General features: G+C 43.2%; 1 protein-coding gene across 4 annotated transcripts in view; it reads left to right on the forward strand.

The window, feature by feature from the left end:
• APBA1 (amyloid beta precursor protein binding family A member 1) overlaps nucleotides 1-16,854 on the forward strand; it is a 213,324-nt gene that overhangs the window by 175,396 nt on the left and 21,074 nt on the right. For 3 of the 4 annotated variants that reach the window (XM_032290941.1, XM_032290944.1, XM_032290943.1), the window contains 4 exons: nucleotides 3,617-3,762; nucleotides 13,126-13,158; nucleotides 14,182-14,268; nucleotides 14,925-15,110. In XM_032290941.1, the coding sequence (XP_032146832.1) occupies nucleotides 3,617-3,762; nucleotides 13,126-13,158; nucleotides 14,182-14,268; nucleotides 14,925-15,110 (452 nt within the window). The remainder of the gene's footprint in view (nucleotides 1-3,616; nucleotides 3,763-13,125; nucleotides 13,159-14,181; nucleotides 14,269-14,924; nucleotides 15,111-16,854) is intronic. The other variant, XM_032290942.1, reaches the window with a different exon arrangement.

Below are 16,854 nucleotides of genomic sequence, written 5' to 3' on the forward strand. Positions count from 1 at the left end.
ATAAGACAGTAGAAGGGAAGAAAGGCCACAGTCACTTATTCACAATGTTAACATTCTTAGGATCTTAGACCCAAAGTATGCTAGCCGGGAGCCTCTCAAAAATCCTCCTCACATCTTTGCTGATTCTGTGGATGGAGACTCTGAAATTGGAGCCGAAGGTGTGGGCTTTACCCAGTGTCGTGCAGCTTAGCAGTGGTCACATTGGATCCCAAACCCAAGTCTCCTTATTCTGTCCCTGTGCACCTCTTCCATTCAATAAGAAAAATTCAAGTGGGAATGAACATTAAGTAAGACAAAAATTTTGGTCCTTTTTATAAGAAAAACCTTCCCAGCAATTTCCATCTATTACGTGGATGAGCTAGTAATAGTAACAGTTATGGCATGCTTACTCTGCCAGGTTCTGTTCTAAGCACCTCTCATGTAATAATTAATTGAATCCTCACATCAATCCCATGAAGTGAGTTTTTTTATTATCCTCATGTTTTACATGAGACAACTAAGCCATCAAGAGGGTATCTTGCCCAAGATCCCACAGTTGGCAGTACAGAGTCAGGCTATGAATTGGCAGGCTGGCTCAACACTTCTCTCTGGAAACCAGTGTTCTCTGCAGCGCTGCCACACATGGTTGTGCAGGTTACTCATTGCACAAGGGCACCTAAGGGGAGGCCAAGTGGGGCCAAAGTTCAGCCAAGCTCTGTACCTCAGCTGGAGATTGTGCTACCCAAACGGGGCACCAAATCAGGCACTCATTCACAAAGAAGCACTTACTCTCTGGCTAGAGGTGGTGCTGAGGCTCTATCTTGGTGCATTGCCATTTCCTTGAAGGAGGCTTTTCTGGAAGCCAGAGGACGCCCAGACATCTCTCTGAGGGTGTGTCTGGACTTTGGATCCTACGTGTGAACAGTCATTGTGTTCCACTGCCTGGGAAAGGGTTAACAGGACTCACAAACCTTCACGAACCTTGGGGCTCAAAGCTGAGGACCAGCTCACAGTTTTGGTTTAGTTACTCAGGTTTCCTTCTTGACTCATCTGTAAATAATTTGCATCATTTTTGTGAGGCTCTGAAATTCCATGGGAGCACCTTGGGAAGTTTTCTGAAGTTTGAAAGCTCCCTTCTTCATATTCGTACCCCAGGCCTAGAGATTTTTCAGGTTCATTGAGTGTTAGCCTGAGTGTGAGGATGTCATGTGTGCACTCCCTCATCCACAGAGCAACCCAAAGGCAGCACACATTCCAAAAGGCCAAAAGAAAACTTGCAATTCTCTGACATAGGATCATTATGGGTTTAATATTTTTTTTAGCTTTGTAAGAATATACTAGCACTGAGCCCAAAGTGAAGTTATGAAATTGGGCTTTTATTTTTCTGGATATGATGCAGTGACAATGACATTCAATTATATTCAATTTCCCAAAAGGATAAATGGCATAAGATCATATCTCAAAATGTATTTAGGTCTGATATTCGTGTGTCTTTGCTGCTTGGCACTTCCACAGCCATTTAAATATCATTTGAATTGCTTTTAAACATATCCCCATACCCACACTTAATGTAGTCAAAAAGGGACCTTCTCAGTGAATAGCACCAAATCAGAGAAGAATATGTGATGTTAGAACACCCATAGAGAAGGTAGTTAAGTTTTGTTTTTCTTTTAACATTGATTTTTAAAAATTAGATGGAAAGCTTTTAAAAATTCGTATATCAGATGAGATGTTTCTTCTCAATATCTGATTGGCAATAATGATTATGTTTCAATAACACTGTAAATGCATCATCAGGAACTTATCATAGAAGAACTGACAATCTTTTACTTTATATAAAGTGTAATGTGGATTCAAAGCTGTTCATATATTATTTTATATGCATCCCTGCTATACAACTGAAACTGTATATCATACATAGCCCAAATCCAACTCACATCTATAAAAGATTCAGAGCGAGTCCCAGTGACTGTCGAGTAGAGTGTGAATTACTGGTATGTAGTGGAAGCAGATTTGTCTGTATACCACTCACAGCGTTAGTCTCCAAGTCTTGCTTGTAAAAATGGAGAATAAGATGAATAACAGGCTTCCTTATTTAATTACTACATAGATGCTTTGTGAAAACCCTTCCTAAAATGCTTTTTAATTTCTTTGTTTTAAGCACCACCTTAGTTTTATATAAATGAGTAGATTACTTTACATTTGTACTCTGATAAGTAGTTCAGCAGAGGAAGCAGCTGTGTAAACTCAAGATGAGCTTGATGTGTAAGGATAAAAATAAAAAGCACTTCAGATTAGCCTTCCAAAAGGAAAAAGCAAATTGTTTCCATTATAAGTTATCTAATTTAAGACCCTGAGGTTTTAACAGTGGGTTAACATGTATATTTTAGTCTCCCAAATGTACCACTCAAGTCAAATAAAATACGTAGGGCCAGGCATGGTGGTTCATGCCTGTAATCTCCGCATTTTGGGAGGGTGAGGCAGGCAAATTGCTTGAGCCCGGGAGTCCAAGACCAGCCTGGGCAACATGTCAAAACCCCATCTCTACAAAAACTATAAAAATTAGTTGGGCATGGTGGTGCCTGTACTCCCAACCACTTGGGAGGCTGAGGTGGGAGGATCCCCTCAGCCTGGGAGGCGGAGGTTGCAGTGAGCCAAGATCACACCAGTGTCCACCAGCTTGAGCGAGAGAGTGAGACCCTGTCTCAAAAAAGAGAAAGAAAATACATAGGCTTCAATTACAGATTAAAATGCCTTTTTAAGTGGACTGTTACACAGTTACATATTAATCCGAGTTTTAATTTCGAGTTAGGGTTTACAGGTAATGGTGGTTCGTTAGAATCAGATGCCCCCAATGATTAAAATATTTAAAACAGATTTGACTTAAAAGGCTGATAAATTAGAACAGAAAATATAATTTTCCTTGGAATTGATCTGTATGTGGGCACAGGCCAAGAACATTATACCTTGTAAGTGAGCAAGATTGGCAGCATGGGACTGTGGCTTTGAGATCAAGTTATCTGTCTTGCACAATTGGGGTCAGAAGCCATTATAGGAATCTAGACATTCTGAAACAAATATTCTACTTTTCTGATCTATAAATTTGTTTCTTCCATTATGGATTAAATGGAGGAAGAGATATGAATGGGAGGCATGTAATAGGAATTGCTGTAAAAAGCTTTTCTAAAAAAACAGCCATCTAGTTACATAACCATTTATCCAGCAAACAGCTAGTTGATACCAACTGGGTGACAGTAAGACACAAGAGAGTCAGAGGTGAATATGACATGGTCCTTGTCCCCTAAGAGCTTAGTCTAACAGGTGAAACAGTACGCTTTATCGCTGAATTTTATATTCCATATTTAAGTAAATATTTGCATTCCTTTTCATAGTAAGTGGTTTTAGAGAAGCAAATTGTTCTAAGAAACCGTACCTTCTATTTGAAAATGAGGCGTGGGTGCAGACAGAGACAGAGGGATGCCTTAGACCAGCAGATTGGCTCACCTGTTCAGGAGTCTCTGTACCTTGCCCACCTGTGCCAGTGGTGAGGCAAGGGGGAGTGGTGATGTGCCATCAAGGGGGTTGGTGGTCCCTGCCCCAGGATGGCTTTACTCACTACTGTGGCTCTATGTTACAGTTCCAGGACCCTGCGACCCTGAGGACTTGATCGATGGAATCATTTTTGCTGCCAATTACCTTGGCTCCACTCAGCTGCTCTCAGACAAAACTCCTTCCAAAAATGTGCGCATGATGCAGGCCCAGGAAGCTGTAAGCAGGATCAAGGTGAGGATGCCTGGGTGCTCCAGCAGGGGACGGTGGGCAGGTGTGGGCACTTGAGCAGTTTACAGCATCGCCACAACTCCATATCTAGTTTAGAGGAGAGTTGTTTGAGATGACATCACACAGGCCATGCTTATCCATGTGCCTGCTAACAATTAAAACCAAAAATAAATATTTCCAAAGTCTCCTGAAGTCTTTATATACAAATATGATCTATTTAGGTTGTTACAAATGGCCAATCTTGAGAAGAAATACAACAACCTTTATGATAACAACCTTTGAAAAGTTGATGTAATGAGGAAGGATGTCATTTTGAGTATTATGTCTCAAGTGCGATATATGTATTACCGGATTTCCATGGTCAGCTGGAGGTCAATGGCAAACATTCATGTTACAGAGTTGGTTCAAACTAGGTGGCATTGCTTTTCAACCAGTCCATCCTGTTCAAGCTAGACTGAACTGGCTTGCTTCAAGGAAAATGAACGCTTTGACCAAATCTAACCTGGCTAGTCTAAGGTCAGTGCAAGGCTAATTCAGTTTAAACTAATTCGAGCCAGTCATAACATGCTTGAATCTGTTTTCTCAAGATATAAAAGGAACAAGCCTGTTTGATCCAGGAGGAACCACTCTCATCTGGTTTAAGTCATTCACAACTAGTTTGAACCATCCAGAACCAGATTATTACTGTGAATAAATACAGAAATGCAGAGCTCTAGAATCTCCACCACGATACCAAAACTACCTAGAATCATGGGCAAACCAGGACTCCAGGGACACTTAAGGTGCATTCATGCCATCCATATGCCATTGTGCCACCAGCACCTGGAACCACTGGGCAGCCTCCCAGAGCCTTGAGGCCATTTGTCACCTAGAGCTCTAGGGACAGCATCACAATAGAAGCCTAGGACCAGGTATTTCCAACAAGTTGGAATAGGTTAGGACTTGCCAGAGTCTGTTTTACCTAGTTTCAACTGGTCAAAATGGATTCCTCTCTCAAGGAGCCATTCCATATTTCATACCTTCTCTCTCACACATCCCCAGGTTGCATCCTGGTGTTTGTGTGATAATATGGAAGGAGAAAGAGGGACAGATAGACGGCAGTAACTGAGAGTCCTTGATCTCACAGTCAAAGAAAAAATATTCCTTGAGCACTTAGGCATGCAGGGCTGTGCAGAGTCTTGGCAGGGAGGAAAAACAACAGCTGATAAAGTGAAATCCTTGTCCTCAAGCTCAGAAGCACGAACGAGGGAATGACAAAGCAAGTCAGGGAGTGCAAGGGGTGTGCCCAACAAGGAGAGGACAGTGTCAGAGGCCGAGTGCCACCAGAGTGCCAGGGAAGCCTGCAGATGTGAACACCTCTGACCTCTGCCTTCTGCCTGAGAGGTAGAAGGAAACAGTGAGCGATCAGCAATTCCAAGAGGTGCTTACAGAGGAGAGGCCGTTGGTCTGGGCCTCATGCCCAAGCTGATTCCTATGATAGTCACGGGTCCAGACTCCGCCATATGGTGAATATTAAACAGCTTGTATCATCACTAATCCTGTAATTATGATGCCCTTGAAGCCTCAGCTGTCCAGTTATCCTGCAGTTCCCAGGATACTGTGCAAATGGCCCCACATCCCTCCCATGACTTCCCTCTTGGGCTGCTTTCTGCCGCTTCTGCTGCTGAGGCCTCTGTGTATCACCCACTGATCGGACCACCTCTCGGTACTTGGAGGAAATGCTTCTCTCCCAAGCTTAGAGCCAGCCCTTCCCTTAACTTCTCTTTGGACAGTAAGCCCATGCTGCAACTTTTGACATGACATTTGATGTTTTTATAAACCAGGGAGAAGTGATTTGCAGCTGCCTCAAGAGTGGCTGTTGTCACTACCCTGATAAGCCAGACCTAGTGTCAAGATTACTAACAGGACCTAGTTCCTTCCATGTGTCAGGGACCGATTCAGCCACTTCATCCAGGCACACAAACCTTATCTGTGCCTCAGAGGCCCTGCTACCATAAGGCTTATTGCTGTAGTGTTTGTCTTCTTCTAAAATTAGCCTCTCCCGGAATGAGGGACAGTGGAAAGAGCCAATTCTTTCAAGGGAAGCTCCATCCCCTACCCAAAAAGATGTGTCTTTGCCCTGTGGCTCCCAACAGGACAACTCCATGGAAACAGTCTGACCTTCATACCTTTTGGGACTTTCAGACCAAATAATGCTATGGGTAGAACATTACCAGGTTCCTGGGGAGCCGCCCATCCAAGCTTGGCCTAATTCCTTTTCACTGCCTTTCCCTTTCCACGAAGTGGTGACATTGTGCCAGCAAGTCTCCCCAAGGTCTTCTCCATCTTAATTTAGTTGTCCTTCAGGCACAGCATTCAAAACAATAGCGCACAAGCCTCCCAGAACGAGCTGCTTTTCAGGTATAGTCACATCCTATTTTGTACAGAGCAGAGAACTTTAAAAACAGAGACATACAGACATCATTCTGACTCCGTGTACTCCATGGTTTCCAAACATGTCACCTGGGCTTCCAGGTGAGTGGTGCCCTTAGCTTCCCCAGGTCTGGTGGAAGCACAGAAGCCTGGTGTGCCTCACTCGGGGTCTCTGATAGACAGGGACTGCCTTCATAAGATGTGTTTGGAAATGGGTGGGGACACTGCTGGTTGTCACCATGAGTGGGGGCATTTACTGGGTCAGAGCCAGGTGTGCTCAAGACCCTATGACATCCAGGGCAGAACCACAAAACAAAGATTTTATCTCTACCAAAATGCCAAAGAGCCCCTTTCAGGGAATGCTGCCAGAGCTCATTCAGGCGAATCTTCCAGAATAAAGCAGCAGTCTGCCCCCAGAGGAGTACTGAAGACTCCTGAGGTTGAAAACTGCATGTTGCTTTGAGGTTAGTTTTTCTTAGGATCTCTCCATCAAGGTTTCAAAAAAATTAAGGTTCGGGTTTCATTTGGAGCACCTTGTTTATTAGCCCTCTGATAGCTTAGAACTCCTGCAGATAGAACATTTATGCCTTTCCAGTCCCCTTATGACACTTAGGTAGTGCTGAGATGGCCTTACAGGGAAAAATCAAGCACAGGGCACATCACTTATACATAAAGCAATGTGCAGGGTACACTACAGCATCCCTGTACCAAAGCCCATCAGTGCCAATTGTATTGTGAATTATATTTTCTTATTTCCTCAGTGGTATCTTATAATGTTGTGATTCCTTCTTTAAAGTCCAACCGCCTCATAAGAAATCAGAGATTCTACTTCAGAGCTTCCAAAGGATTGGTATCCCAAAGTTCCAGAGTTCATTTGAACCAAAAATTAGATGGCTCTGTTGATCAGAACAAGCAAGATAGAGGCTTTCTGATTATAAATACATTTTAGACCTGCCTCGAGCAGAATAGGAATCTGGAAAACATATTTATTTTTACAAGCAAATTGGTGTGAGGAATTCATTATAGAGTGGTAAAATTAAATAGTTACATTTCATTTATAACGTAAGTATCATTTTACAATGTGCTGCTATGCATTGGAAGGAACTGTTGCCTGTCATTAAATATTTTCTGCTTCATGTTCCTTTTACATCCATTAAAATGCTCTCACATTGATTGACGTTACACCCAGTCAGAAGCCTTTTCCAAGTATCAGTGGAGTTGCCTGTTTAAGTTAGTACTCCAAAAAGTAACTGTGTCCGGGCTTGTACACAGACTTCATCAATGCAAAGGGAAGCTGGGGACAGGGAGTGTTGATCCTGAGCAGGCTGGGCTGGGCTCAGGTGGAAGGAGCCTATACTGGGTGCCCACATGTGCCTGGGAGACACTGCCCTTTAAGGAAGATAGTGCCACTCTGTTTCCTAAAGAGAGACTCACGTTTCAAAACGAGTTATTCTAGGCCACATTGGCAGAAAGGACACAGGGCATAGCAAGGCTGCAGACTTTATAGCATCCATCCAGAAAGGAAGGAGAAAGAAAAGCTCTGTGGATTTATTTTGTAATCCATTTAGCAATGTCCTTAACCCCAAGCTGATTAGTAATTTCTGGCTTGGTGCTTTTACCTAAACAAAGGTAAAGGTAGTTTCCTCCTTTGCTTTCTGATTCCTCCTTCTTCCCTCACTCCCTGCAGGGACCCCATTTTGTCCCTTTCTTCTTCTGCCTACATTGTTTGTTTGACCAGATGGGCATGGTGGGACGTGAATGAGAACTGCTCACCATGCACGTTGGTATTTGTGGTGCTTTATCTCTGAATAGATGCCGACCTTGAGACCTTGAAGCTTGAGTTTCCATTTCAAAGCAGTCTTTAATTTCTGTTCTGTTTGTCGATTGTGGTGTCTGCCACTCACATAGCACCAACTGTATACCAAAATTGAATATTGCTCATTGGATTTGTGCTTGCGGTTTTGAGAATTACTGTTTTCTCAATTTAACAAACAAAATTTACAAGATTCAATTGCCGCATGGAGAGAGAATGTGAAGCTGTGGTTTGGCCAGGTATTTTCTACTTAATATGAAAAGAAACAAAGGAATTTGGCCCAAAATGCCAACAGTTGCTGTGCAGACTCCTGTGATAGGCCCTTGGGAATAAAAATTAGCCGATACACAGTTCTTGAGCTTGAGAAATTCGCAGTAAAAATAAGGCAAAAAGGATGTTAGGTAACAATAATACAAGGTAAGCTGAGGGCTCTGAAATTTAAAGGTGTTTCCATCTACCACAGTTTAAGAGATGACATGTCTGAGTACAATAGCAGAATTAGAAGACATCTGCCATTTAAATTATTTTGTTATTGTTTTGTTCTTTGGTCCCTCCCTTATGTGTTCTTTCTGCCTTTGTTGCTCATCATTTTTGAGAAGTAATATCCTTCCAGAGAGCTCCCATATACCTTAGAGGATTGCATTAGAGCTCCAGTTCTCAAAGCATGATCTTGGACCAGTAGCATCAGCATTACCTACAAACTTATTAGAAGTACAGGTTTTCAGGCCCAACCCCAAACCTACTGAGTTAGAAACTCAGAAGGTGGCACCCAGGAGTCTGTGTTTTAACAAACCCTCTAGGAGATTCTGCTGTGCACCAGCGCTTGGGAACCACTGCCTTAGAGAAAGGTGGACCTGCCAGTGTGTAAAGCATCTTTCCACCAGCTGTGCCCTGCAGTATTCTAGTCAGGCTAAGTGCTTGTCACTAACAGAGTTCCACTGGCAAATAAGCTCAGGAAAATCGTTCTCCTTTTTGGATATTTGCTACAGATGTCTTCCTCTGAATGGCTCTGAGAAGTCCTGCACTAAGGAGATTTCATTCACGTTAACTAGCAGCTCCCATAATTACTTGAGCTCAGAATACATTGTTACCATGTGATAGATGCCTGCTAATTGTCACCATTTGATAAATACCTGTCTTATTGGTAGTATTCTCTGGAACATGTTTTGGGAGAAACTTCTAGAGAGAGCTTTGCCCTATGTGCTGTCAGTCTTTAATGTGCCCTAGATAGAAACACACCTCTTCCCCTATAAGGTGGGACTCATGCCTACGCCCTGTCTAGAGAGGGCCAGACTGGAAGCTAGCACAGTGAGCTCACTTGTCTTCCTTGCTCTCCACTGCATCTCTAGCCTTGCCTTTCATTCTCATTCCCACCTCATTCTCTGCTCTTCAACCAGAATATAGGGTAGCCTGCTGAGCCCTACCTGAACCACAGAGACTGCTTCTTGTCCATCCACCCAGAGTGTGGTGTTTGTGTCTCCATTATTCCTACATTTGTGAAGCTTATGCAATTACATTACAAATGGTGTTTAGGTATCTTGTGGTCCATGCATTTTGGCAAGCTACATTCATTATCAAATATTCATATGTCCCTCTTCACTAGCCTGTCCCAAAGAGCAGATGTTTTCATTATTTTATGATTTCCTTAAAATTATGATTTCATTGTAGAAGTAAAATTTCTATCATAGCTTTGCCTAAGTTGTATCATTTCCCATGTTAGTTGGAGAAGTCTACAATCAATAAAGTATTAGGCCCATCAAATATATTATCTCAATCTCATTTACTCCTCAAAATGGATGGGGTAGAGAATCTTGTGAGGTAGGTATTGTTAACCCCATGGTATAGACAAATGGAGAAGTTCACAGATGACCAAGCTTGCCTCAGATGCACAGCTAATGGTTTACAATGAAGTGAGATTGCCAGAGTTTGAATCTCTGTTCTGCCACTTCACAGTTGTGTGACCTGGGGCAAGTTAATTAGCCTCTCTGTACCACATTTCCCTCTTCTGAAAAATGAAGATACCATAATATAGGCAGGAATGACAACATCTACTTAAACCTCGTGTTTCATGGGATTGATCATGGCTTACCACCTAGTAGGGTAGTAGCTCACAGGGGTGTTGTAAGCTTTTACACTGATCTATGTGAAATACTTCAAAGGATTCTGGCACATAGCAAGTGCTCAGTAAATGTCAGTGGGGAGAGAAAAGATAAAACAGTCAGGAGCATCCCTGGCATGACTAACCTAGAGTGTGTGAACAACGACAGAAACTTAATACACATTGTGGATGGAGTAAGTGGGTGGTTGTGCTGCACTTTGCACCACACCCTGCCATGTGGTAAGCTGTGATCAAGCCCGTGAAACACGAGGGTTTAAATAGATGTTGTCATTCCTGGCTTTAAGATGCATGCTGGCCTTATGTTTCTCTTGGACCCCTTTCTGCTACCTGGATTTCTCATTCTGGCTCCAACTTTCCCATCTTCTGCAATGTTATATTCAAATTTTAAATTATAATTTGTTGCAGGGTACTTGGATATCATGAGTGATTTAAAAGATGGTATGACTTTAAGTCCATAGAATATTTTTAATTTCATAAAAACTGTTTCAGGCCAGACACAGTGGCTCACGCCTGTAATCCCAGCTTTGGGAGGCCGAGGCAGGTAGATCACCTGAGGTCAGGAATTCAAGATCAGCCCAGTCAACATGGTGAAACCTCGTCTCTACTAAAATTACAAAAATTAGCTGGGTGTGGTGGCACGCACCTGTAATCCCAGCTATTCAGGAGGCCGAGGCGCAAGAATTGCTTGAACCTGGAGGTAGAGGTTGTAGTGAGCCAAGATTGCACCACTGCACTCCAGCCTGGGTGACAGTGCAAGACTTTGTCTCAAAAAAAAAGAAAAAAAAGTTTCAGAATACCTTTCATGAAACTGTTTGCCTTTTGGATCCTCTTCCTCATCACCAGTTCCAGAAAAAAAAAAAAAAAGAATTTGGGTACTCCAGTGAAGGTGGACCTATTTTCTTTTGAAAAAGTTCTTTCAAATTAGTTCCCTAGAGTTGAAGAATTTTGACCAACAGCTGTTAGGATTTGATATCCAAAGTAATGGAAATTCCTATATTACTGCCATAACATTTCAGGAGAGGTAAAAAACAAACATTAAAGATCTCCCAGCTGTCAGTTATGCAGATTATAACTGATGCCAGTCAGAACATCACTGGCTGGACTCTGGGATTCCACACAGGAATCCTCATGGTGTGACATGGCAAAGCATCAGCATAGGGTCACCTCTCAGATGCAGAAATAGTCCCACTGTAATGTGAAGCAGTTAGGATGACTCCTTACAGTTGCCGCCTTCAGACTGTTTCAGAGCAGACTATTCACTGTGTACTCATGGCCACCAGTAGGAGCAGTGGGGCATCTGTGTGGGAGCGCAGTTGCCCTAGTTTCCCGGGAGATTTGCTATGTGGTGTCTGGATGGCTGACTCATCCAGTTTCTCTACAGTGAAGTAGTATAGGCAACATATTTTAGTCAGTAATGAAACAGAGATGTGCTGCTGAGAGCAGAGGAGCTTTTCTACCAGGTGAGTACCCAGGAATATGAGAGAGCAGTTCTTCCTCCACCCCACTCCCATTACCACAACAGCGTCTGCAGTTTGGCCATTGACTCATCATTATTTGTACAATATCTGTGTAAACCGCAAGTCTTAGCAAAAGCCAAGAAACTGCATCATGACCTAGCTCAATTATAATCATATAACAGCAAACACAAATATAGTGCTTAGAATGTACGAGGTACTGTTTGAAGAGCTTTGCAGGTATTCATTTTGTCCTCAAAACAGCCCTGTGAGGTAGATACTATTTTTATCTTCATTTTACAGATGAAGAAACTGAGGCACAAAGATGTTCAGTGGCTTGCCTCAAAGTCACACAGCTAGTAAGTGGCAGAGCAAGGACCTGGTTTTAGACAATCCAGCCCTACTCTCTGTTTTTATCACCTATGCTGTTTTTTAATTGTGAGCAAAATGGGAGAATGGTACATCCATTTTTAGTTAGGTATAAACTACATTAATATTAACACAAATTTAAGGCAAGAGTAAAAGAGGGAGGTAAGGAGGGAGAACAATGAAAGGGTCAGTTTATCAAGCAGGCACACCATCCTACATGTGTGCACACCATATAACATAGCTGTAAGATAAAGCAAAGTTTGACCGAACCTGAAGGATGCACAGACAAATCCACATAACAGCTGGAGGTTTAACACACTCAATAAATGATGGAACAAGCAGATTAAAGAACCAGCAAGTACATAGATGGTTTGAACAATACTCTTAACCAACTTAATTGACCTAATTGTCATTGATCGAGCACTGTTCCCAACAAATACGGAATGCGTATTTAGAAATCCACATGACACATCCACCAGATTCAGTCACGTGCTGGACCGTGCAGCTAAGCCTCGGCATATTTCAAAAGATTCACATACAGACTGTGTTCTCTGACCACAGTGGAATTAATTCCAAAATCAATAAGAAAAAGAGAACTAGAAAATCCCCAAATGTATCAAAATTAATAATACAATTCTAAATAATCCAAGATTCTGAGAAGTAATCACAGTAGAAATTTGAAAAAAAAAATTAATGAAACAATGATTAAATTGAAACACAAAACAATCTGTGAAATCCAAAGCAATGCTTAGAGGAAGATTTGTAGCTTTAAATATCAGAATAAAGTTTGAAAAGCCAAAATTCAAGATTTTATCTCAGGAAGCTGAGAAGTCAGCAAATTAAACCCAAAGAAAGTAGAAGGAAATAAAGATCTACGTTGAAATCAGTGAAATATAACACCAGGCGTACAATAAAATTAACAGAACCAAAACTTGGTTCTTTGAAAAGATCGATTGCAATTAAATATTAGAGGCACCATAACACATTTCCTTTGTCTCTCTTCACCACCTTCCACATATTAAACTCTGAATTAGGAAATTTGATTATCTTTAGACTGGGATTTTAAAAGCCAGTCCTCCTCCCACAGAAACGCTTCATGCCACTATTCAGTATTAGTTTGTCAATTCCCTTTTTGACTTTCATTCTCTGCAAATTCTTTCTAACTATTCTCCTGTCTCTGTTTGTTCCATGCTAAACAGATGGCCCAGAAATTAGCCAAAAGCAGGAAGAAGGTGCAGTACAAACAACTTCATCAGCTTGGTGTTATGCCTGTTCTTTTCATTCGTTTCTGTTTTACCTTTTTATATTTTCGTGTTTTTGTTTTCTGCATCCAGCAAGTTTTTGTTCAGATTTATTTTTGAACCGCCCCATAAGCCAGCGTTTCTCAAAACTCAGTTGCCGAAGGCGGCCGTTTTCTGTTGCTCATTAGTCATTTCACTTCAGAGGAACGACAGGGAGCAGATTGGAGATGCTAAATGAATCGTATAGTAGTATGGAAGTTCCAACCATTCAGGAGCATCGATGTGGCAGGGACTTGATTCTGTTCGATTATACTTATGCATGATTTGTGGATTTGTCAGATTGCTGGATGCAAAAAAGAAAACTCGCTAATAACCACACATGTGCAGAGTTAAGCCCTAAATGAACCAGACTGTGCTTTTTGGTTGTGGAGCTTCTAGGTGCTTATGAACTACTACTCCTGGGACGTTGAGGCATTGGGGCTCTTTCTTAATGGAGTGGCTTCAGGACTGCTTCTGTGTTGCTGTGGTGGTGTGTAAACATAAAGACCCTCTTACCAGAACTGCATCCAAATGGCTTCATTTACAATTGCTATTAACAGTGTCTCCCATCAGGTCAAGCAGAGGCAAATTCTAAGTGACTTCTCCAAAGTCTTTTAGTATGAGATTTTTGCCCTATTTCTTCAATCTGTTGGGCTCCAAAACCCTTACAGAGAGGGCCACTTGCCATCATCGTTCAAAGAGTGAAATTTACTTCAATGAGTTACTGCTTCTATAGAGGAGAAAGAAAGGGGATTCCGTATTTTCCCCTGTAACCTAGAGATGCTAACTCTTGTCCATGTGTCCATCCTCTGTGTGGTACCTTCAGCTTTGGCAGTTTAACCCTAGAGTCTATATTGCTGTTCTGGTGACTGTGTCTTGGTGCCTCTGTGTGTGAACTAACTTGACTCCTTCTGCATCTAGGTCAGTCAGAGTAATGTAGTGAAATTTTCCCTCGGTGCATTTTTTTCTTCTCAGGCTCCTGAAGGCGAGTCTCAGCCAATGACTGAGGTGGATCTCTTCATTTCTACCCAGAGAATCAAAGTGCTGAACGCCGACACACAGGTATCAGCTGGCTTCCACCTTTCCTGGGGTGAAGCTTAGTGGCATCGTAACTCAGAGATGCATATATCTGTAGAGCAGCTGTCCCCAGATGCAGGGCCCCAGCAAGCTAGAAGGTGGTGTTCACAGTGCCTGCTGCTGGGTGGGGTTTGGGATTGCTTTCTTTTTTATTTTCTTTTGCCACTGGATCACAGTTCAAGGGATTGCTTTCTTAAAGCCCCAAAAAAACCCCTAAGACATGGATGATGTTTAGTATTTTCAGAAATTTTTATCAGAGGATTCATTAATGTGGACAAATTCGCCTTTTAAGAAATTGTGTTTAAAATCACATATAAATTCACACACGCAAAAACAGAGACAACCATGCCATTTTGACTTTTTGTCGTTTTTTTTTTTTTAACTTCCCCACAAGAGATTCTACTGTTTGGAATTTCTTATTTCTTTTAACCTGCCACAGATCATTTCCTGCAGTTGGTTACCCAAGGGAAATGCCCTCAGGGCTAGATGGGTATCCGTTAATCCCTCAGCATGGGCTTTGCAGTGAGCTCCTGAGCCCGCCCTGCATGTGAACTATATTTGACTGGCTGTGGGGTGGCAGGCACTCTCTTGGGTCATTAGATGCTAAGCTGGACTTACCTGCCCTCTCCTTCTGCCTCCAGGAGACAATGATGGACCATCCACTGAGGACCATTTCCTACATTGCGGATATTGGGAACATCGTTGTGCTGATGGCCCGCCGGCGGATGCCTCGCTCCAACTCCCAGGAGAACGTGGAAGCATCCCACCCATCCCAGGATGGGAAAAGGCAGTACAAGATGATCTGCCATGTCTTTGAGTCTGAGGATGTAAGGGTGGCTTCCTTGGATTTCCTTCTGGGTCACATTCTCTTGACTTCTCAGAACCTGATTCAGTCTAATTCATCACAGAGGAAACATGTATTTATTGTGTACATACTGTGCGTCAGGCACTGTTCCAGCACTAGCAATATAAGGCTGAATAAAACAGACAGGGTACTCATCACAATGGCTGAAAGGAGACAGAAAGTCAGTAGATAAATATATTTAATATAAAATTAGGTAGCGGGGAGTGCTCTACAGACAAATAAAACAGGGTCGGGATGGAGGGGCAGGGGCTATATCAGGTAGGGTGATCAGCCAAGGCCTTGCTTGAGGACGTGATCTTCGAGCAGAGACCTGAATCAAGTGAGAATGAGGAAGGAGCAGGTGCAAAGGCCCTAAGGCAGAGACTAGCTGCATTTCCCTTCCAGGAAGGGAAAGGAGGCTGAGCTATTAGAGACTTTGGGATGAGATGAAGAGTAGGAAGAATTTGGCCTCCCTGTAGGGGTTTGAGCAGGTCTGTCCAAGCGTGAGGGCATTTTGAGAGGACAGTTCCTTGTGGTACAGGACCATGCTGTGGGCTATAGGAAAGTTAGCATCCCTGCCCCTCCCCAGCAAACAGCAGGAGCACTGCCCTGCCCAGCCCAGTCCTTAGGATGACCAGCTCCTCCTCCTGGCACAAAGCCAGTGATTCCTAAGCTCCATTTCTCTGGGTGATGCAGTCAACAGAGAAAATTTGTTTACAACAGAGGCCGTTCTTTCATTTGGCCTGCTTTCAGGGTTGTAACCCAAGCTGCTAGTGAGGCCACCAGGCTGCAAACTGCATTCGCACCTGAGCTGCTCCAAGGTGCTCCGCTACTTCCCCCTGCCATCCTGGGCCCTAGCAGGCCTCAGAAGCCGCCTTCCAGGGGAGGCCACAGCCCCTTAGTAGTTTTTAGCAGCAGAAAACTCACCCACGCACTGAGGGCTGTTGCTTTTGACTGTGCTCATTATTCCTCCTGACACAGAGGAATAAGCTCTGTTTCTCACATGGAGCATGGAGTCCTGATCTGTGAAAAAAAGATTGTGTCTGGTAGCCTTAGCTCCTTCAAAGAGGCCATTCTTCTCCAGTAGAGCATTCATCTAGCTGCAGAAATTGCCTTCCTCCAGAAGTTAGGTGTCGGCAGCCACCCCGCTTTTTTCTCTGGGGAACCAGAGCTGTTGTGGCTGCAGCCACAGAGAGGGGGAGATGCCGGCACTTATTGTCACCATCCTTTACTGGTCTGATTCTGTAGAAAGCAGCCACAGGACAAGGTCACTGGGAGGACAGAGAACTTGAAATGCCTCTGCCTGCTTTTCTCCTGGCCGTTCCTGTAAAGCTGAGGCCAGACATGCAAATGGGGGAAGATGAGTTTTAGGAGGTTTTCAGAAAGTTCCAAAAGACTGAAAATTTGGACTTTTAAGCTCCCTGTGTCCTGCAGGCCAGCAAAACGGTGGAGTTAGCACTTCCCACCAGGCTTGAGGATCCATGTAGACCCCACTGCCACCTCTATCTGGCTGGAGCTCATAGGGAGGGATTTCTTCTCCTTGGGGTGCCCTTGGGTCCATCAGGGAAGAAAGGAAAGAATGGAGAGGCAAGAAGTAGAAGAGTGGACCTGGGAATCTTACCACTTTGCTTTCACTAGAGCAGGGCCAGAGTCCGTTGGCTCCAGAACAGGGCAAGATGGGCGTTGAGTCCTTCCTCATTCAAGCTGTGTAGCTACTAAGCCTCAAG

This window comes from Sapajus apella, unplaced genomic scaffold, assembly GCF_009761245.1.
Source record: "Sapajus apella isolate SASKATOON/1434 unplaced genomic scaffold, GSC_monkey_1.0 scaffold24, whole genome shotgun sequence".
Classification (NCBI taxonomy): Eukaryota; Metazoa; Chordata; class Mammalia; order Primates; family Cebidae; genus Sapajus; species Sapajus apella.